The sequence below is a fragment of the Mytilus trossulus genome, chromosome 8 (assembly GCF_036588685.1).
Source record: "Mytilus trossulus isolate FHL-02 chromosome 8, PNRI_Mtr1.1.1.hap1, whole genome shotgun sequence".
Taxonomy (NCBI): domain Eukaryota; kingdom Metazoa; phylum Mollusca; class Bivalvia; order Mytilida; family Mytilidae; genus Mytilus; species Mytilus trossulus.
In genome coordinates this window covers 58,568,536-58,592,772 of record NC_086380.1, presented here as the reverse complement: position 1 = coordinate 58,592,772, position 24,237 = coordinate 58,568,536, and the positions used below count along the sequence as shown (strand labels likewise).

The 24,237-nt window shown below is 31.6% G+C and overlaps 3 protein-coding genes across 3 annotated transcripts; all 3 read right to left on the bottom strand.

The window, feature by feature from the left end:
- Positions 1–2,653: 2,653 nt before the first annotated feature.
- LOC134727811 (uncharacterized) lies at positions 2,654–3,501 on the bottom strand. Its single transcript, XM_063592202.1, has 2 exons — positions 3,487–3,501; positions 2,654–3,223 (listed from the first exon to the last, which is right to left on the bottom strand). The coding sequence occupies exons 1-2, from the start codon at positions 3,499–3,501 to the stop codon at positions 2,654–2,656; spliced, it is 585 nt and encodes a 194-aa protein (XP_063448272.1).
- A 7,702-nt stretch (positions 3,502–11,203) lies between these two features.
- LOC134727810 (uncharacterized) lies at positions 11,204–12,086 on the bottom strand. The gene is made up of 2 exons (XM_063592201.1): positions 12,072–12,086; positions 11,204–11,773 (listed from the first exon to the last, which is right to left on the bottom strand). Exons 1-2 carry the CDS (start codon positions 12,084–12,086, stop codon positions 11,204–11,206), a joined length of 585 nt encoding a protein of 194 aa, XP_063448271.1.
- Positions 12,087–19,658: 7,572 nt separating this feature from the next.
- LOC134727809 (uncharacterized) lies at positions 19,659–20,541 on the bottom strand. Its single transcript, XM_063592200.1, has 2 exons — positions 20,527–20,541; positions 19,659–20,228 (listed from the first exon to the last, which is right to left on the bottom strand). The coding sequence occupies exons 1-2, from the start codon at positions 20,539–20,541 to the stop codon at positions 19,659–19,661; spliced, it is 585 nt and encodes a 194-aa protein (XP_063448270.1).
- Positions 20,542–24,237: the final 3,696 nt, after the last annotated feature.

Sequence of the window (24,237 nt, the reverse complement as noted above, 5' to 3'; positions counted from 1 at the left end):
TCAGGGTTTTTCAATACGGATTTTTATTAACGACCTCACAGTCTAAATTTCTTAGGAAAAAGTATCTATGTTTTATTTCTAGTGTTTAACCAGTTGCTTGGCATAATACAACTGTAATATCATTGTGTGTTTCCCATTGATGGATTAAGGCTCCAGATATTTCGGGTCTTTGGGTAACACTTATTGTAGAGGAGTGTTATTTACAATTTTACGGTCATCAGTAATATGGTGGCCAGTCGGATAATATACATTGGGAACTATTAAATCTGCAATCAGGCGGTTTAAACTTCAATATGGAGATCCCGCTACACATGTTTGTTATTGAAAATTTTAGTTTGTTTTAGGCATAAGAAAGGATTGTTACCGACTGATGTGGTCTTTTCGTGTAAACTGAATGAGAATAATGCAAAAATTAAAACCCTATTTGGTAAAGGAAAGAATATGTTCTCCTTTTCATCTTTTCCAATGAAAACTTGTTTGAAAAATCTGTGACTGGCAATATCAAAGATGATAGATAAAAAGTTAAATCACAAAAATACTGAACTCTGAGGAAAATTGAAAGCGGAAATTCCCTAATCAAATGGCAAAATCAAAAGCACAAATACATCAAACGAAGGGACAACAACTGTCATATTCCTGACTTGGTACAGGCGTTTTCTTCGAAAATGGGGGATTGAACCTGGTTTTATAGCGCTAAACCTCTAACTTGTATGACAGTAGCATCAAGTTTTTATTGTTTTTTATATGAGTTTGTAATTGATTTCCACACATCTTCCAAACATTCACAGAATAGAGTTTTTAAGGTGCTAGGGTATAACAATTTGTATAAATATGATGGATACCCAACGGCTTTTGTTTAAGGGGCAGCAGTTCATTTATATGAACATCATGGAGAGTTATGTATAAAGATAATAGCCATGACTTCATCTACGTTACGAAGAATTCGTGAAAATGTTCATCATATTCTCCGAGCTACTGGATGGCGTAGATAAATTACATATACCCTCAATTGTGTAATTTCAAACATATGATGTCGCAGTGCGTATTTTTAAATCCAGTAGTCTACCGTTTGTCTACAGAGATGTGTCGCCAGATGAGGATTGTTAGTCCTGGGGAATACTTTTCCGATGATACGAACTCTCATGAAAAGGATTGAATGATCAGACTAATTAAAATGCTTGAAAGCAATGTTAATCAATGATATCCTGGAAATTCAACATTTCTTTCAACATGATAAAAACAAACTTATATCGGAATCAACAGACAGTGTTATCAATCATATTTGTTATATTGTACAATACAACATTTTATATAACACAATGTTAAACTGTAATATAAATTGCATTTTGCAGCTTTTGACAATTTGTTAGACCGGTTCAGGGTTATATGATCAGGTCCTGATAGTCGTATTTGAGGGAGCCAAATCGCAATTGATATATTTAACCCACTGGAAGACTTTAGGGTTATAGTATAGTTTCTATCCTTTAACATATGAAAGAGGTTTATACATCATAAATAATCACCTGATCATATTTCTTTATCTGTTATTAAATTGTTGTGTTTTTTAAATACCAATATGTAGACGTTTATAACATGAATAAGACAGAAATTATAAAAAGTAAAATTTTATTACAAAAAGTAATAACAAATAAATGCAACATTAAAAACATACAAAGCTTCAAAATAAAAATAAATAAAATACAATATAGAATTATAATAAGATACTTTTTGACACTGTTATGACAGATAATAAAAAATTTATATAATGTTCTGAAAAATCACATTTGAACAATATTTTTATAATAAACAAATATAAACCCTGCTATAAAAAGGACCGTTAATTTTCTCTTTTGAATTGTTTTACATTGTCATTTTGGAGCCTTTTATAGCTTACTATGTGGTATTGGCTTTGCTTATTGTTGAAGGCCGTACGGTGACCTATAGTTGTTAATTTCCTTGTTATTTTGGTCTCTTGTGGAGCGTTGTCTCATTGGCAATCATACCACATCTTATTTTTTTTTTTATATTTGTTGAATAAAATTCGATTAGTTCACATGAATTAATTATTTTATACACTTGTATGATACAAATATTTTACATCTTTATTAGCATTTGATACTTTCTTTAATCTTTTAAAACACAGAAAACATATATTATATGGCAATTGGATCTTATCATTTTGATTTCTATGTCCGTTTTGTCTTACAGCTCTTTAATTGGTTCTTATACATCTTTCAATTTTGAATATTCGTCTTTGAGTGTAACTTATGAAAGGAATCTAGAAAAGTGCTTCGGACATTGGAAATTAATCAAGAAATGTTTTCATTAAATACATATCCAAAAAAATGTACAGATTTACACTCTCGCACACGCTTATATTTGAAACAAAAGATACCTACTTTAACACTAAACGTAAAGTAAAAGTGTACCGGAAATAAATAAAATATACTAACATATATCTTTTTTAAACATGCAAACGTAAGGACTAGTTTACGGAAAGAAATGTTTTTTGGGGACGGAAATTTCACTAGTCTTATCGTTTATGTCAATATTTAACAAAACAATATCATAAATATAAAAACATATATGTCCATAGGACATTACAATATGTGTTCCAGTAACTCTGGAATGTATTTTTTGTGTATCATGAACCTTACATTCCTTCTGGTCCATCAGCTGGTGGTAGGGCAAGGGTTATTGGAACATCATTTTCGACCTCTCTTTGCTTTTCACATACATAGGCTATTGGGATATAGGTCTCTGAGACTTCATATTGATAAAGCCCATTGTCACAACCAGTTCTTCGTAATATCTTGATTTTCTGTTGAATTGGTGAACATTTCTGATCGCCAGAAGCATCTATACATTTAGTACATTTGGTAGCAGCTCTATATAGTGTATGGGGATATGTTTCAGCAATGTAAGGCGTTTGCTCTAAAAACCAAGGGCATGATGTACGTGCCATTAATGGGAGATTAAAACCTTCTAAAAATGTTGAAGGACAACCAATTTTAGTAAAATCTTCCCTTATAGATACCAGTTTCTCAAAATCACTGACCATTGTGTCTTGTTTCCAGCCGTCAGTGAAAAATAATGTCCTGTAATCTACTCCTCCGTTTATACTGTTTAATTTTGCCTGTACGTCTTTAGGGTCTGTACATGTTGGTGCACTTTTGACGAACACGGTACAATATGTAATGTATACTTTGGCAATTATAAGGATCTGAAAATAAAATGAAGAAAATACTCAATTGAGTGGTCAAGCTTGTTAGATTTCGCAACAATATTAACAATTGCAGAGGCAATTCAAAAATTTGTCCATTATTAAAACAAATGGTTTAAATAACTTTTATTTTTATAGTTTTATAGATTGGTTTAGGAATTCTATCTATTGGTACTAGATGTGAATGAAAATAATCTATGGTCGTAATATAAAGACACCTTTTTTTAACTGAATAATCGATACATTGAACTATTGTTGCTTACATTGATTAAATTCATCTTGTATATTTTCTTGAGAACTTCTTGATGCTGCGTGTCTTCTTGTCTATAGTTGTTGCTGTTATGCATACAGTGCTGGTGGTGAACAATATTTAAACCGTGCATTTCTCCGGATGCGTTCTATTTTTATAAATTGGGAATCATTTAATAACTGCATGGGTGTTGAAATAATTCATACGGCAGATTAACTAGCCTTTGTCTTACAAATTGGGAACTTTATTTTAATAGTGTATGCTAAGAAGAATACATAGATATCCCTTATCATTGCTCCCACACATACATTTTCATTTCGGTAAAAAACTTGTCTTGAAACACTCTTAAGATTAAGTAGTTTTATAATTGTTTTCTCAAGTACGACACTTACGTCTTATTCTGCACTATGCACGAGGCGTGTATCAAAGGCCAATTTGATTTATTGATTCGTATTTGGTTTTTATTTTTGATAAATGAAATAACATATAATTGGTGTTGTGGATATCATGGACATTACATTATATTCGACCCATCAGCTTGTGGTCCGCAAGGGTTATTTGTACATCATTTTCGACCGCTCTTGGCTTTAAACATACAAAGGCTATAGAAATATAGGTCTCTGATACATCATATTTGTAAAATCCCTTGTCTCAACCAGCTCTTCTTAATATCTTGGTTTTCTGTTGAATTGAGGACTATTTCTGATCGCCAGAAAGTTATTTGTGACAAATCGAAGAGACAATGTTTTTTCATAAACATTTTCAAAGGAACAAACCAAATTGTATACTCATCGATATCATTGTTTACTTTATCAAAATAATCATAATGGAATAGATCATTGTAACAAAAATGCTACTTACGGGTTGAAGGTTTGTGAATAGTATTTTAAGTCCCTTCTGTACATCTTATTAAATAAGTAAATATGTGACTTGTTCTAGTTATTGTAATAGATTATCTGTGTATTCTAGAAATGTGTTTGAAGTACTTGATTGAGGACAAAAAGATAATATACAAGAATGTGTCCAAAGTACACGGACGCCCTAATCGCATTATAATTTTTCATTTTCAATGGACCCCAAAGTTGGATACAAAATCTAATTTGGCATTAGAATTGACAAGATCATACCATAGGGACTTCAATTTCATCAAAAACTACCTGAACCAAAACCTTAACTTGAAACTCGCTCTTTAATTTTCTATGTTCAGTTGACCGTGAAATTTGGGACGAAGGTCTAATTTGGCTTTAAAATTACAAAGATTAAAATAAGGAACATGTGTACAAAGTTTCAAGTTTCATCAAACACTACCTTGACCAAAAACTTTAATCTGAAGCGGGATAGACGGACGAACGAATGGACGGACAAACGGACGCACAGACCAGAACACATAATGCCCCTCTACTATCGTAGGTGATCGTAGGTTGGGCATAACAACATTTTACCATCGTTGTATATATTGTTTTAATGATTTGGAAATACGCATCCATTTGAGGAATATCAGAACATATTTAATACATCAGTTTTGCACATCTGACTAAATCAACGACATTTTTTTGGTATTACTTATATACTATTCATTCAATTTTAATTTGTTTATATCGATTAGTTATTGCTTTGCATTTATGCATCTATAAAATATCTAAATAATTAACAGATTCATATGTTATATTTTTTTTCGACCGAGTTAAATATCAAGAGGTTTTCATTGTGATGTTTTTTTGTTTTTTTTCACTTGTATATATATATATATATATTTAACTTGATTTCTATCTTATCGGGATAACGAATTCGAGTACGTCATAGTGCGTTTTAGTGGCCGCATTGATAGATTTATTTCAATGTTTGTTTGAATTTTTACTCAGTTTTTCTGTATGTCTATGATGAAGATTAACACTGTTTTGTCTCCTGGATTCTTATTATTGTCGCAATCACAAATTATTGTCTTCCGGGAAAGAGTAATCGTCATTTGGTTTTCGTTACTTGCAAATAAAGATTATATAATGGTGACAGTGTATTTTTGTCATATACCTTCCATATCACTTTAGTTTTGTGTTGTTCCTCATGTAGCTAACAGAAGAGGGAGTAAAATAGCACTGTAATAAAAATTTTGTTTAAATCGTAAGGGCCTTTTTGTGATAGTCTTTGTTTTTCATTAACATTAAATTTACGGAACAAACCAACTTGGCATATCACCTAAAAGGTTTGAAAAAGAATTAAAGTATTTTTAACATTGGTTAACTAAGGTTTTTTCAGTTTTAGAAAATAAACTCATCACCAGGACTAAATTTTGTATATACGCCAGACGTGCGTTTAGTCCAAAAAAGACTCACCAGTGACGCTCGAATCCAAAAAAGTGAAAAAGGCCAAATAAAGTACGAAATTGAAGATGATTGAGGACCAATATTGATGAATTATAAATGTTATTTTTTCTTGAGCACCTGAGATCACCCTTAATTGTTGTTGGGGCTTGTATTAATCAGTCTTTTGATGTTTTATGTTGTATTAAGTGTGCTGTTATTCGACTGTTCGTCTTTTTTTCAAAACCATGTATGTTCATTTTTTACTTTGGAGTTTGAATGTCACTTTTGGTATATTTTGCCCGTCTTTTCATACTATACGACGGTCTTATAACTTTTGATAGGCATACATTTGTGTCCAACAAGTTTATCAAAGAGTGTCAGTATTTTTTTTATTGTTATTATCATTAGGTGTAAGTCATCGACAACGATTTACAACACCATACAGGTTACATATTTCTCATGGTGCGTGATTAGCAAAAGTATTTTTATCACATATTTGTTATGTATACCTTAGGAATTGCATATTACATATGCAAAAACCTTAAAATTGCCCGGGGCAAAAAAGAGATATTGATATTTTGCCCTGTTCCAAATGACGTGACGTCATTGCATCCTTAACGACACGTTTGTGATAAATTGTTAAAGATTTTACCTTTCATGTTTTATTAAATTGTTATAATTAACTTGTTTTTACTTTTCTGCAGAACTTAAATATGTGATAAAAAGATTATAACATGTCTTTTCCATATTGGCCCGGTTAAAGCCTCGAGGTCGATATGGGAGTCTCGGGATGATACCAGGGCCAATATGGAAAAGGGCATGTTATAATCTATACATAAAAAGAAAGGATATTGTATGATTGCCATTGAAAAAAACATACAAAAGAAAACTCTTCACAAGAGACCAAATGACACAGAAATTAACATCTCTAGATCACATTATGTCCTGCAACAATAAGCAAGATTAGTTATAGCAATTAATTAATATATAAGTTCAACGACTTCAATTTGATTTTATTAAAACTTGGAAATCGGGAGTATTCATTCCACTGTTAGTTAAATCATATCAACCTGAATATATTGTTCATTTTCTGGGTGCACTGATATTGTGATAATGAGTATACTTATCCATTAAATGGGATACATTTCAGGTTTCAAGGATTTCTTTACTTTGAATATCGTTTAAAGCATGGAAAGAGAAAGTGATACATGTAGGTAATCCTCATATTAAGTATACAGTATATTCCTGCTAGTTAATAAAACATATTATAAACATAACATTAAGTGTCAGGTTGTTGTCTTTTGACAGATTCCCAATTTCCATTTTCAATTTCATTACAATGATGAAACACTTGTTCGTAGAGTAGCCTTATACAAACAAAACAGCTTTATTATTTGTTTGCATCTTCGTATTTGAAAGCTAGCCGGCTTGACATCTGAGGTTATCAATTAATAATGAGTTCAAGTTTCATCCTTTATAACTATACTCATACATCGACGTCATAACGGAGTCACCATTGGAATTGCTATGGCCGTCTGGAAAGGGAGGGTTCTTTCATCAAAGGAAAGAGCACGGCGGGAATCGGCAAAAAATGTTTACAGAAATTTAAACTCAAATCTTTAAAGACATTTTTGTCCTCTTGGTCTATCATAAAAGAAATGCAATTATCTTGATCATTATAGACCATACTCACTTAAGTTTCCGTTTTATGAAAGTATCGTTAATACATGCAGTAAGGAACAACGAGAACAAATGCGTAATGATTTTTTTTATTGCATTTGAATGCAAATTGGAATTAATTCTTTACCAAACTTTTCCGAGATTTTGTCATTCAGAATAGAAAACTCAAAGTCTGGTTTTACTTGAGAAAGATGAAAAAAAGGTTTCTTGAGAAAAATAAAATACGGCGTAAACTTACATTCATCAAGCTTTGCGCTGAAGTGCTATCAATGAATAGTAGCTTTTTGAATGAAACCTTTAACTCGTAAACAACGTAAAACAAAAGATGACACTGTAATAATTTTAAAAACAAAAATGAAATAGGAAAACATTGTAATATATACACTGAAATACAAGTAGAAAATATCTGACGATTTTGGTGTTTAAAGTGTATGAGGAAACAAATATAATTTACCCCAAAAAAGCGGTGTAGGTCTTCATTTAGGTCTTGACTAATTAGACACGTCCTCACTAATCAGCGTATCCATAATAGGATAGGGAAAAAAGAGCCATCGAAATACCATAATTCAAAATTGGGAAGGGGGGCTAATAGCTTAACTCAAGATTGTTATCATAATTATGTATCAATGATTTATTTCAGATCCACTTCCGCCTCGTCGTAAATATGCGTGATATATTTGCCTCTGGAGCACGGCACAAATCAATTTATCAGTTTCATATAGTGATGCATAATCATTTGTTCTCATCTGATAATTGTCTCAAACAGATTTTCATTTTTGGCATTTTGTTTTAATTTATATTTTATTTTTAAACGAAAATTTTAGACTTTCTTTCCGCATTTTTTTTCTTTCAATTCATTTGTTTGAACAATCAATGATAAAATAGAAGTCAACATCAGTAGTTACATTGTATGCAGCCAAACTAGGTGGAAGGTAGTAGAACAGAAAACAATCTCCATTGTGTATATGCAATAACTCATATATTGAAGCGTAAAACAACGACAGTCATGCTCGCTTTTCGGCCCGTTCGTTTATTCTCAATTTTATTTCTGATTTCTTTTGTTAAATAAAGTTTGCGTTTAACGTTATATAGCGCGAGACTCTCACTGCACTATGCATCGGATAAACGACATTCTTATTTCGACTAAACGAGGCTGCAAATTAATACATCCTAGCAGCTAAACGGCCGCACCCAATTTTAGCAAAGATATACTGTCGGACGGGAGAGGTTAAGAGATGTGAATATTTCCATACCCAAATCAATCCTTTTGTTTTGAAAAAGATTTAAAGGTATAAATTAATACGACAGCAACCCAAAGACCCGTATAATTAAAAACACTCAGAGTCAACATACAGATTTTTGTTATAGCTAGAAGCCAATAAAGAGTAAAAAGCACGAAACTGCAAAACGAATGAATAATACGGAGTTAGTGAGTTTTTAGACAAGTGTTTGTGTGCACAAAATTTCACGAGCTCTTTGTTAATTTCGATATAAGCCAAACGCTTCATTGAAAAGTAACGATAAAATAAATAATGAATGTGGATGACGGACGTCAGGTGACTTGATGTCTGTCATCTACAATGAAGTGGCATAAACTAAATGAGTATTCAGAAGAAAAAAATCAAATTGAAGTATAATATGAAAATTAACCCTGCTTTGGTACTATAGACCGAGACGCAGAAACGGATTTCTAACGGGTAATACTTTTGTTTTTAAAAGAGGGATGAAAGATACCAGAGGGACTATTTTAGTCTGTAATTCCACGGTTTGTATGTTTAGCACCCGGGTTTCACAATTTTGACGAACACAATAGTAAAACTAACTGAATTGTTATCTCGTTCAGATACTGGTTCATTATAAATAAGAAGATGCGATATGAGTGATATTGAGACAACTACCCAACAAAGTCACAGTGTAAATACATTTGTCTGCAACATCGTCGCACTGCCTTTGAAAAAATAACGGGGAAATATAACGTCATTTTCGGAAAACGTCTTAACTTTTGGCGCAATTTGTGAGGCTTACGGGAGGGGTTGAGTAAACAATATTATATTTCTCAATTTTCCTCAAAAACGAGTATGGTGGCAAATATTTTTCAAAACGTTATGACGTTCCATTTTTTTTTCAAAAAATAACATATCTTACGTTGGCCAAATCGACATCGTTAGAAATATTTAAAAAAATCAAAACTATGCATTTCAAATGTTCATTTCTTGCCGTTGTTTGGGTTCAGCATGACGGTTTTGGCTGTATTTGAGTAAGAATTAATGCTTTAAATGGTAAAGTAAGATTTTTCTTACCATCTTAAATTATTTAGCTTCAATTTGAGCCCAATTATATAAGTTTATGTTGATAAAAAAATCATAATTAATTTTTTTATATGAAAAAACGATTTTACTCATAAATTGCAAAAAATGTTAGTCCTGGTGAATACTTTTCCGATGATACAAATTCTCATGAAAAGGATTGAATGATCAGACTGACAAAAATGCTTGAAAACAATGTTAATCAATGATATGCTGGAAATTTAACCTTTTTATAAAAGAAAATGTATATTGGAATCAACAGACAATGTCATCAATCATATTTGTCATATCATACAATTTAACATTTTATATAACACAATGTAAAACTGAAATATCAACTGAATTTTGCAGCTTTTGACAATTTGTTAGACCGGTTCAGTGTTCGATTATATGTTCTTTGCCAAATCGCACTTTATATATTGAATCCACTAGAAGACTTTAGGATAAAAGTAAAGTCTCCACATTTTAACATATGAAAAAGGTTCATACATCAAAAATAATCACTTGAACATATTTCTTTATCTGTTTTTAAATTGTTGTGTTTTTAAATACCAATATGTAGACGTTTATAACATGAATAAGACAGAAATTATAAAAAGTAAAATTTTATTACAAAAAGTAACAAACAAATAAATGCAGCATTAAAAACATGAAAGGCTCCAAAATAAAAATAAATCAAAAACAATATAGATTTATAATAAGATACTTTTTTGACACTGTTATGACAGATCATAAACAACTTTATATAATGTTCTTAAAAATTACATTTGAACAATCTTTTTATAATAAACAAATACAACCCTGATATAAATAAGCTTGTTAATTTAAAAAAAAACAAATTATATTGTCATTTCGGGTCCTCTTAAAGCTGACTATGTTGTATGGAATTTGCTCATTGCTGAAGGTCGTACGATGATCTATAGTTGTTAATTTCTGTGTTATTTTGGTCTCTTGTGGAGAGTTTTCACATTGACAATTTTTATTTCTATGCCCGTTTTGTCATATAGCTCTTTAACTGGTTCTTATGCATCTTTTAATTTTGAATATTCGGGTTTGAGTGTAACTTATGAAAGGAATATAGAAAAGTGCTTTGGACATAGGAAATTAATCAAGTATTGTTTTCATAAAATACATATCTAAAAAAAGGTACAGATTTACACTCTCGCACTCGCTTATATTTAAAACAAAAGATACATACTTTAACACTAAAAGTAAAGTTGTACCGGAAAGAAATAACATACTAACATATATCATTTTTAAACATGCAAATGTAAGGACAAGTCTACGGAAAGAAATGTTTTTTCGGGACGGAAATTTCACTAGTCTTATCGTTATGTCAATATTTAACAAATCAATATCATAAATATAAAAACATATATGTCCATAGGACATTACAATATGTGTTCCAGTAACTCTGGAATGTATGTGTTGTATACCATGAACCTTACATTCCGTCTGGTCCATTAGCTGGTGGTAGGGCAGGGATTATTAGAGCATCATGTTCGACCTCTCTTTGCTTTTCACATACATAGGCTATTGGGATATATTTCTCTGAGACTTCATATTGATAAAGCCCATTGTCACAACCAGTTCTTCGTAATATCTTGATTTTCCGTTGAATTGGTGAACATTTTTGATCGCCAGAAGCATCTATACATTTATCACATTTGGTAGCAGCTCTATAGAGTGTATGGGGATATGTTTCAGTATTGTATGGCGTTTGTTCCAAAAACCAAGGGCATGATGTACGTGCCATTAATGGGAGATCAAATCCTTCTAAAAAGGTTGAAGGACAACCGATCTTTGTCATATCCTTCCTTATAGATACCAGTATTTCAAAATCACTGACCATCGTGTCTGGTTTCCAGCCGTCAGTGAAAAATAATGTCCTGTAATCTACTCCTCCGTTTATACTGTTTAATTTAGCCTGTACGTCTTTAGGGTCTGCACATGTTGGTGCACTATTGACGAACACGAAACAATATGTAATGTATACTTTGGCAATTTTAAGGATCTGAAAATGAAATGAAGAAAAAACTCAATTGAGGTTTCAAGTTTATAAGATTTCGCAACAGTATTAACGATTGCAGAGGCAATTCAAAAATTCGTTCATTATTAAACCAAATGGTGTAAATTACTTCTATTTTTTAGTTTTATAGATTGGTTTAACTTACTTCTATTGTTTAGTTTTATAGATTGGTTAAGGAATTTCATCTATTGATGCTAGATGTGAATGAAAATAAACTATGGTCGTGATATATAGACATCACTTTTTAACTGAATAATTGAAACATTGAACTATTGTTGCTTACATTGATTAAACTCATCTTGTATATTTTCCGGAGAACTTCTTGATGCTGATTGTGTTCTTGTCTATAGACGTGCTGTTATGCATACAGAACTGGTGGTGAACAATATTTAAACCCTGCATTTCTCCGGATGCGCTCTATTTTTATAAATTGGGAATCATTTAATAACTGCATGGGTGTTCAAACAGCTCATACTGCAGATTAAATAGCCTTGTATTACAAATTGGGAACTTTATTTTAATATTGAATGCTAAGAAGAATACATAGATATCCCTTATGTTTCCTCCCACACATACATTTTCGTTCCGGTAAAAACTTGTCTTCATACACTCATAATATTAAGTAATTTTATCCTTAATAGTTTTATTGTTTTCTCAAGTACGACACAAACTTCTTATTCTGAACTATACACGAGGCGTGTATTATACGCCAATTTGATTGATTGATTCGTATTTAGTTTTTATGTGTTATAAACGAAATGACATTGAATTGAGGTGGTGGATATCATGGACATTTCAGTATATTCGATTCATCAGCTGGTGGTCCGGCAACGGTTATTTGTACATCATTTTCGACCGCTCTTGTCTTTTAACATACACAGGCTATCGAAATATAGGTCTCTGATACATCATATTTGTAAAATCAATTGTCTCAACCAGCTCTTCTTAATATCTTGGTTTTCTGTTGAATTGAGGACTATTTCTGATCACCAGAAAGTTAATTGTGACAAATCGAAGAGACAATGTTTTTTCATAAACATTTTCAAAGGAACAAACCAAATTTTATACTCATCGATATCATTGTTTACTTTATCAAAATAATAGTGGAGTAGATCATTGCAACAAAAATGCTACTTACGGGTTGAAGGTTTGTGAATAGTATTTTAAGTCCCTTCTGTACATCTTATTAAATAAGTAAATATGTGACTTGTTTTAGTTATTGTAATAGATTATCTGTGTATTCTAGAAATTTGATTGAGGACAAAAAGATAATATACAAGAATGTGTCCAAAGTACACAGACGCCCTAATCGCATTATAATTTTTCATTTTCAATGGACCCCAAAGTTGGATACAAAATCTAATTTGGCATTAGAATTGACAAGATCATACCATAGGGACTTCAATTTCATCAAAAACTACCTGAACCAAAACCTTAACTTGAAACTCGCACTTTAATTTTCTATGTTCAGTGGACCGTGAAATTTGGGACGAAGGTCTAATTTAGCTTTAAAATTACAAATATTTAAATAAGGAACATGTGTACAAAGTTTCAAGTTTCATCAAACACTACCTTGACCAAAAACTTTAATCTGAAGCGGGACAGACGGTCGAACGAACGGACGGACAAACGGACGCACAGATCAGGACACATAATGCCCCTCTACTATCGTAGGTGATCGTAGGTTGGGCATAACAACATTTTACCATCGTTGTATATATTGTTTTAATGATTTGGAAATACGCATCCATTTGAGGAATATCAGAACATATTTAATACATCAGTTTTGCACATCTTACTAAATCAACGACATTTTTTGGGTATTACTTATATACTATTCATTCAATTTTAATTTGTTTATTTCGATTAGTTATTGCTTTGCATTTATGCATCTATAAAATATCTAAATAATTAACAGATTCATATGTTATATTTTTTTCGACCGAGTTAAATATCAAGAGGTTTTCATTGTGAAAGTGTTTTTTTTTTGTTTTCCCTTGTATATATATATATATTTAACTTGATTTCTATCTTATCGGGATAACGAATTCGAGTTCGTCATTGTGCGTTTTAGTGGCCGCTTTGATAGATTTATTTCAATGTTTGTTTGAATTTTTACTCAGTTTTTCTGTATGTCTATGATGAAGATTAACACTGTTTTGTCTCCTGGATTCTTATTATTGTCGCAATCACAAATTATTGTCTTCCGGGAAAGAGTAATCGTCATTTGGTTTTCGTTACTTGCAAATATAGATTATATAATGGTGACAGTGTATTTTTGTCATATACCTTACATATCACTTTAGTTTTGTGTTGTTCCTCATGTAGCTAACAGAAGAGGGAGTAAAATAGCACTGTAATAATTTTTTTGTTTAAATCGTAAGGGCCTTTTTGTGATAGTCTTTGTTTTTCATTAACATTAAATATACGGAACAAACCAACTTGGCATATCACCTAAAAGGTTTGAAAAAGAATTAAAGTATTTTCAACGTTGGTTAACTAAGGTTTTTTCAGTTTTAGAAAATAAACTCATCACCAGGACTAAATTTTGTATATACGCCAGACGTGCGTTTAGTCTAAAAAAAAGACTCACCAGTGACGCTCGAATCCAAAAAAGTGAAAAAGGCCAAATAAAGTACGAAATTGAAGATGATTGAGGACCAATATTGATGAATTATAAATGATATTTTTTCTTGAGCACCTGAGATCACCCTTAATTGTTGTTGGGGCTTGTGTTAATCAGTCTTTTGATGTTTTATGTTGTATTAAGTGTGCTGTTATTCGACTGTTCGTCTTTTTTTCAAAACCATGTATGTTCATTTTTTACTTTGGGATTTGAATGTCACTTTTGGTATATTTTGCCCGTCTTTTCATACTATACGACGGTCTAATAACTTTTGATAGGCATACATTTGTGTCCAACAAGTTTATCAAAGAGTGTCAGTATTTTTTATTGTTATTATCATTAGTGTAAGTCATCGACAACGATTTACAACACCATACAGGTTACATATTTCTCATGGTGCGTGATTAGCAAAAGTATTTTTATCACACATTTGTTATGAATACCCTAGGAATTGCATATGCAATAACCTTAAAATTGCCCGGGGCCAAAAAGAGATCTTGATATTTTGCCCTGTTCCAAATGACGTGACGTCATTGCATCCTTAACGACACGTTTGTGATAAATTGTTAAAGATTTTACCTTTCATGTTTTATTAAATTGTTATAATTAACTTGTTTTTACTTTTCTGCAGAACTTAAATATGTGATAAAAAGATTATAACATGTCTTTTCCATATTGGCCCGGTTAAAGCCTCGAGGTCGATATGGGAGTCTCGGGATGATACCAGGGCCAATATGGAAAAGGGCATGTTATAATCTATACATAAAAAGGAAGGATATTGTTTGATTGCCATTGAAAAAAAACATACAAAAGAAAACTCTTCACAAGAGACCAAATGACACAGAAATTAACATCTCTAGATCACATTATGTCCTGCAACAATAAGCAAGATTAGTTATAGAAATTAATTAATATATAAGTTCAACGACTTCAATTGGATTTTATTAAAACTTGGAAATCGGATATATTCATTCCACTGTTAGTTAAATCATATCAACCTGAATATATTGTTCATTTTCCGGGTGGACTGATATTGTGATAATGAGTATACTTATCCATTAAATGGGATACATTTCAGGTTTCAAGGATTTCTTTACTTTGAATATCGTTTAAAGCATGGAAAGAGAAAGTGATACATGTAGGTAATCCTCATAAGTATACAGTATATTCGTGCTAGTTAATAAAACATATTTTAAACATAACATAAAGTGTCAGGTTGTTGTCTTTTGACAGACTCCAAATTTCCATTTTCAATTTCATTACAATGATGAAACACTTGTTCGTAGAGTAGCCTTATACAAACAAAACAGCTTTATTATTTGTTTGCATCTTCGTATTTGAAAGCTAGCCGGCTTGACATCTGAGGTTATAAATTAATAATCTCTGATGTAATAATGAGTTTCAAGTTTCATCCTTTATAACTATACTGATACATCGACGTCATAACGGAGTCACCATTGGAATTGCTATGGCCGTCTGGAAAGGGAGGGTTCTTTCATCAAAGGAAAGAGCACGGCGGGAATCGGCAAAAAATGTTTTCAGAAATTTAAACTCAAATCTTTAAAGATATTTTTGTCCTCTTGGTCTGTCATAAAAGAAATGCAATTATCTTGATCATTATAGACCATACTCACTTAAGTTTCCGTTTTATGAAATTATCGTTAATACATGCAGTAAGGAACAACGAGAACAAATGCGTAATGATTTTTTATTGCATTAAAATTGCAAATTGGAATTAATTCTTTACCAAACTTTTCCGAGATTTTATCATTCAGAATAGAAAACTCAAATTCTGGTTTTACTTTAGAAAGATGAAAAAAAAGGTTTCTTGAGAAAAATTAAATACGGCGTAAACTAACATTTTGCAAGCTTTGCGTTGAAGTGCTATCAATGAACTGTAGCTTTTTAAATGAATACTACCCTTAACCTTGAAATACAAGTAGAAAATATCTGACGATTTTGGTGTTTAAGGTGTATGGTGAAACAAATATAATTTAGCAAAAAAAAAGCGGTGTAGGTCTTCATTTAGGTCTTGACTAATTAGACACGTCCTCACAAAATCAGCGTATCCATAATAGGATAGGGAAAAAACAGCCATCGAAATACCATAATTCAAAATTGGGGAGGGGGGCTAATAGCTTAACTCAAGATTTTTATCATAATTATGTATCAATGATTTAATTCAGATCCACTTTCGACTCGTCGTAAATATGCGTGATATATTTGCCACTGGAGCACGGCACCAATTAATTTATCAGTTTCAGATAGTGATGCATAATTATTTGTTCTCACCTAATTATTGTCTCAAACAGTTTTATCAGTTTTGGTATTTTGTTTTAATTCATATTTCTTTCTGCATTTTTTTCTTTCAATTCATTTGTTTGAATAATCAATAATAAAATAGAAGTCAACACCAGTAGTTACATTGTATGCAGCCAAACTAGGTGGAGGGTAGTAGAACAGAAAACAATCTCCATTGTGTATATGCAATAACTCATATATTGAAGCGTAAAACAACGACAGGCATGCTCGCTTTTTGGCCCGTTCGTTTATTCTCAATTTATTGTTTTCTGATCTCTTTTGTTAAATAAAGTTTGCGTTGAACGTTATATAGCGCGAGACTTTCACTGCACTATGCATCGGATAAACGACATTTTTATTTCGACTAAACGAGACTGCAAATTAATACATCCTAGCAGCTAAACGGCCGCACCCAATTTTAGCAAAGATATACTGTCGGACGGGAGAAGTTAAGAGATGTGAATATTTCGATACCCAAATCAATCCTTTTGTTTTGAAAAAGATTTAAAGTATACATTAATACGACAGCAACCCAAAGACCCGTATAATTAAAAACACTCAGAGTCAACATAACGATTTTTGTTATAGCTAGAAGCCTATAAAGAGTAAAAAGCCCGAAACTGCAAAACGAATAAATAATACGGAGTTAGTGAGTTTTTAGACAAGTGTTTGTTTGCACAAAATTTCACGAGCTCTTTGTTAATTTCGATATAGGCCAAACGCTTCATTGTAAAGTAAAAAAAGATAAATAATGATTGTGGATGATGGACGTCAAGTGACTTGACGTCCGTCATCCACAATGAAGTGGCATAAACTAAATGAGCATTCAGAAGAAAAAAATCAAATGGAAGTATAATATGAAAATTAACCCTGCTTTGGTACTATAGACCGAGACGCAGAAACGGATTTCTAACGGGTAATACTTTTGTTTTTAAAAGAGGGATGAAAGATACCAAAGGGACTATTTTTGTCTGTAATTCCACGGTTTGTATGTTTCACACCCGGGTTTCACAATTTTGACGAACACAATAGTAAAACTAACTGAATTGTTATCTCGTTCAGATACTGGTTCATTATAAATAAGAAGATGCGATATGAGTGCTATCGAGACAACTACCCAACAAAGTCACAGTGTAAATACATTTGTCTGCAACATCGTCGCACTGCCTTTTAAAAATAGCGGGGAAATAGAACGTTATTTTCGGAAAACGTCTTAATTTTTGGCGCAATTTGTGAGGCTTACGGGAGGGGTTGAGTAAACAATATTATATTTTTCAATTTTCCTCAAAAACGAGTATGGTGGCAAATATTTTTCAAAACGTTATGACGTTCCATTTTTTCTCAAAGAATAACATATCTTACGTTGGCCAAATCGACATCGTTAGAAATATTTAAAAAAATCAAAACTATGCATTTCAAATGTTCATTTCTTGCCGTTGTTTGGGTTCAGCATGACGGTTTTGGCTTTATTTGAGTTAGAATTAATGCTTTAAATGGTAAAGAAAGATTTTTGTTACCATCTTAAATTAGTTAGCTTCAATTTGAGCTCAATTGTATAAGTTTATGTTGATTGAAAAAATCATAATTAATTTTTTTATATGAAAAAAACGTTTTTTACTCCCAAATTGCAAAAAAATGTTATTCCTGGGGAATACTTTTCCGATGATACGAATTCTCATAAAAAGGATTGAATGATCAGACTGACAAAAATGCTTAAAAACAATGTTAATCAATTCTATGCTGGAAAAGAAAATTAATATTGGAATCAACAGACAATGTCATCAATCATATCATACAATTTAACATTTTATATAACACAATGTAAAACTGAAATATCAACTGAATTTTGCAGCTTTTGACAATTTGTAAGACCGGTTCAGTGTTCGATTATATGTTCTTTGCCAAATCGCACTTTATATATTGAATCCACTAGAAGACTTTAGGATAAAAGTAAAGTCTCCACATTCTAACATATGAAAGAGGTTCATACATCAAAAATAATCACTTGAACATATTTCTTTATCTATTTTTAAATTGCTGTGTTTTTAAATACCAATATGTAGACGTTTATAACATGAATAAGACAGAAATTATAAAAAGTAAAATTTTATTACAAAAAGGAATAACAAATAACTGCAGCATTAAAAAAATACAAGGCTCCAAAATAAAAATAAATCAAAAAGAATATAGATTTATAATAAAATACTTTTTTGACACTGTTATGACAGATCATAAATAACTTTATATAATGTTCTTAAAAATTACATTTGAACAATCTTTTTATAATAAACAAATACAACCCTGATATAAATAAGCTTGTTAATTTAAAAAAAAAAACAAATTATATTGTCATTTCGGTTCCTCTGATAGCTGACTATGTTGTATGGAATTTGCTCATTGCTGAATGTCGTACGATCCATAGTTGTTAATTTCTGTGTTATTTTGGTCTCTTGTGGAGAGTTTTCACATTGGCAATTTTTGTTTCTATGCCCGTTTTGTCATATAGCTCTTTAACTGGTTCTTACGCATCTTTTAATTTTGAATATTTGGGTTTGAGTGTAACTTATGAAAGGAATATAGAAAAGTGCTTTGGACATAGGAAATTAATCAAGTATTGTTTTCATAAAATACATATCTAAAAAAAGGTACAGATTTACACTCTCGCACTCGCTTATATTTAAAACAAAAGATATATACTTTAACACTAAAAGTAAAATTGTACCGGAAAGAAATAACCTACGAACATATATCTTTTTTAAACATGCAAATGTAAGGACAAGTCTACGTAAAGAAATATTTTTTGGGGACGGAAATTTCACTAGTCTTATCGTTATGTCAATATTTAACAAATCAATATCATAAATATAAAAACATATATGTCCATAGGACATTACAATATGTGTTCCAGTAACTCTGGAATGTATGTGTTGTATATCATGAACCTTACATTCCGTCTGGTCCATTAGCTGGTGGTAGGGCAGGGATTATTGGAGCATCATGTTCGACCTCTCTTTGCTTTTCACATACATAGGCTATTGGGATATATTTCTCTGAGACTTCATATTGATAAAGCCCATTGTCACAACCAGTTCTTCGTAATATCTTGATTTTCCGTTGAATTGGTGAACATTTTTGATCGCCAGAAGCATCTATACATTTATCACATTTGGTAGCAGCTCTATAGAGTGTATGGGGATATGTTTCAGTATTGTATGGCGTTTGTTCCAAAAACCAAGGGCATGATGTACGTGCCATTAATGGGAGATCAAATCCTTCTAAAAAGGTTGAAGGACAACCGATCTTTGTCATATCCTTCCTTAGAGATACCAGATTTTCAAAATCACTGACCATCGTGTCTGGTTTCCAGCCGTCAGTGAAAAATAATGTCCTGTAATCTACTCCTCCGTTTATACTGTTTAATTTAGCCTGTACGTCTTCAGGGTCTGCACATGTTGGTGCACTATTGACGAACACGAAACAATATGTAATGTATACTTTGGCAATTTTAAGGATCTGAAAATGAAATGAAGAAAAAACTCAATTGAGGTTTCAAATTTATTAGATTTCGCAACAGTATTAACAATTGCAGAGCCAATTCAAAAATTCGTTCATTATTAAAACAAATGGTTTAAATTACTTCTATTTTTTAGTTTTATAGATTGGTTTAAATTACTTCTATTTTTTAGTTTTATAGATTGGTTAAGGAATTTCATCTATTGATGCTAGATGTGAATGAAAATAAACTATGGTCGTGATATATAGACATCACTTTTTAACTGAATAATTGAAACATTGAACTATTGTTGCTTACATTGATTAAATTCATCTTGTATATTTTCCGGAGAACTTCTTGATGCTGCGTGTGTTCTTGTCTATAGTTGTTGCTGTTATGCATACAGATCTGGTGGTGAACAATATTTAAACCCTGCATTCTCCGGATGCGCTCTATTTTTATAAATTGGGAATCATTTAATAACTGCATGGGTGTTGAAACAGCTCATACGGCAGATTAACTAGCCTTTGTCTTACAAATTGGAAACTTTATTTTAATAGTGTATGCTAAGAAGAATACATAGATATCCCTTATCATTTCTCCCACACATACAGTTTCATTCCGGTAAAAAACTTGTCTTCATACACTTTTAAGATGAAGTAATTTTATCCTTAATAGTTTTATTGTTTTCTCAAGTACGACACTAACTTCTTACTCTGCACTATACATTAGGCGTGTATCAAAGGCCAATTTGATTGATTGATCCGTATTTAGTTTTTATTTTTTAAAAATGAAATTTCCTTTGAATTGAGGTTGTGGATATCATGGACATTACATTATTTTCGACCTATCAGCTTGTGGTCCGTAAGGGTTAATTATTCATCATTTTAGACCGCTCTTGGCTTTGAACATACAACGGCTATCGAAACATAGGTCTCTGATACATCATATTTGTAAAATCTATTGTCTCAACCAGCTCTTCTCAACATCTTGATTTTCTGTTGAATTGAGACTATTTTTGATCACCAGAAAGTTAATTGTGAAAAATGTGACAATGTATTTTCATAAACATTTTCAAAGGAACACAACAAATTTTATACTCATCGATATCATTGTTTACTTTATCAAAATAATTATGGAGTAGATCATGGTAACAAAATTGCTACTTACGTGTTGAAAGTTTGTGAAGAGTAGTTTTAGTCCCTACATCTTATTAAATAAGTGACCTATTTTTTGTTATTGCAATAGATTATCTGTGTATTCCAAAAATGTGTTGGTAGTGCTTGATTGAGGGCAAAAACATAAATGAGAAACAATTCACGGGGGCTTGAATATATCGTGATTTTACCACGGGTTGGCCCTTTATGACAAATATTTTACCCTGAGCGATAGCAAGGGGTAAAATATAGGCATAAAGGGACAACTCGTGGTAAAATATAGATATATTCAAGCCCCCATGCATTATTTCGATTCAAATAGGACGAATATGGCAATTCTTTTGGATTGAAGCGCTCTAGGTGGAGGCAAATATTTGCCGTTCCCATAAATTAACATACTTTTGGATTGGCGTAAAAGAACGGAGCAAACATAATAAGTGACATGCTCAAACTATTTAAAATAACGTATATATAGAGATTTGGATGAATTTAAATGATAATTTACTTATATGCCTTCTATGTATAAAACAATGGGCTTATACCCCATATTAGCATCGTTTGTTTACGTTTCCTTGTTGTGATGATTTTCGGTATCAGAAGCGTGTATGTACCCGTAAAATGCTTGAATTATTATGTCATCATTCTATGACGTCGGGTACTTCATTCATAAAAAAAAACATATGACGTGGGAGTACGATCGGAACAGCTAATGATATATATTCATAGTTTACCACGGGTGTGTACTCAAAGCGTTTGAAAGACGTCATGTTAGAATTAAAAACATTTTTCACTCGTATTATATATTGTATTAATGATTTGGAAGTACGCATCCATTTGAGGAATATCAGAACATCTAATACATCGGTTTTGCATATCTTACCAAATCAGCGACAATTTTTGGTATTTCCAATCTACTATTCATTCAATGTTCACTTGTTCATAACTATTAGTTATTGCTTTGCAAGTATGCATCTAGAAAATATCTAAATAATTAACAGATTCATATGTTATGTTTTTTTGGCGATCAAGTTGTTTTCATTGTGTTGTTTTCTTTTTGTTTTCCCTTGTATTTATATTTAAATTGATTTCTGACTTATCGGGATAACGTATTCGAGTACGTCATTGTGCGTTTTAGTGGCCGCTTTGATAGATTTATTTCAATGTTTGCTTGAGTTTTAGTCAGTATTTCTGTATGTCTATGATGAAGATTACCACTGTTTTGTCTTCTGGATCCTAATTATTTTCGCAAATACAAATAAGTGTCTTCCGGGAAAGAGTAATCGTGCTTTGGTTTTCGTTACTTGCAAATATAGATCATATTGTTGACAGTGTATTTTTCTCATATACCTTCCATATGTCTTTCTTCTTGTGTTGTGTCTCAAATAAATAGCAGAGAAGGGAGAAAATTACACTGCAACAAAATTTGTGTTTAAATCTTAAGGGCCATTTTGAGATAGTCATTGTTTTTCATGAACATTGAATATACGGAACAACCCAACTTGACATATCGCCTACAAAGTTTGAAAACGACTTAATTTTATAGTAATTTTAGGCTACTTTCTGACAAATGCAATTTTTACATTTTGAGGTGGAAACTTTCCTGTTGGATAATTTACTCCTTTTTTATAAATAATGTGTTGGTATCATTCCGCTGTGTGAATTTACAGAAAGATTTAGTTGTTCCAGAACTGAAGTTTTTTTAAATGTCATCAGTGTTTTACCAGCCTATATTTACCTAAATGCACATGTAAATAAAGGCAACAAATATAAGAGAACTAGGACGCAACAGAGACACAACACCTAAATGTAACACACACAGAAATGAACTATAATGTAACAATGGCCATTTTCCTGACTTGGTGGGTTGAACCTGGTTTTGTGGCATGCCAAGCCTCCCACTTTAATGGCAGTGTTAATTATAACATTAAAATGACATTACTACACGACAGGGTTACAATAAATAAACAGATTAATGGGAAAAATATAGGACATAGAAAAAAATGAATAATCGCCGTCAAAAGGTACCAGGTTAAAACGTTTTGTAGGGAAAAAAAACATTTAACCCACTCCCCCAGAAAAAAAACCCGACATTAATCTATATAATTCCATGAGAACTCAAAGGAACTTACTCCAAAAGAATTCAAGCATTTAATTATAAATGATTTTTTTCTTGAGCTCCTAAGATCACCCTTATTGTTGGTGGCGCTCGTGATAGTCAGTGTTAGTTTTTTTTTATGTTATGTTTAGTGTTTTGTTATCACTTTTGGTATATTTTGCCTGTCTTTTAATACTCTACGATGATCTAATATCTTTTGGTCAGAATATACTTGTTTCCAACAAAATTTATCAAAATATCAATATTTTTTCTTGTTATTATCATTAAATGCAAGTTATCGACAAAGATTAACAACACCATACAGCTTACACATTCATCAGGGTGTGTGATTATTAAAGAATTTATAAAAAAAAGAAGATGTGGTATGATTGACAATGAGAAAACATACAAAAGAAAACTCTTCACAAGAGACCAAATGATACAAAAATTAACATCACTAGATCAACTTATGTCCTGTAACAATAAGCAAGATTAGTTATAGCATATAATTCATATATTAGGTCAACGACTTAATTTTGTTTTTATTAAAACTTGGAAAACGGAAGTATTCGTTTCACTGTTTGTTAAATCATATTAGCCTGAATGTATTGTTAATTTTCTGTGTGAGCTGATATAATGGGACTAGTTGTACACTTATCCATTTAATTAAATACACATAAGTTATAAACATGATAAATGATTTCTTAACTTTGAATATAGCATAAGATATGGAAAGAGGAAGTGGTAGTATATCCTCATATATATCAAGTATACAGT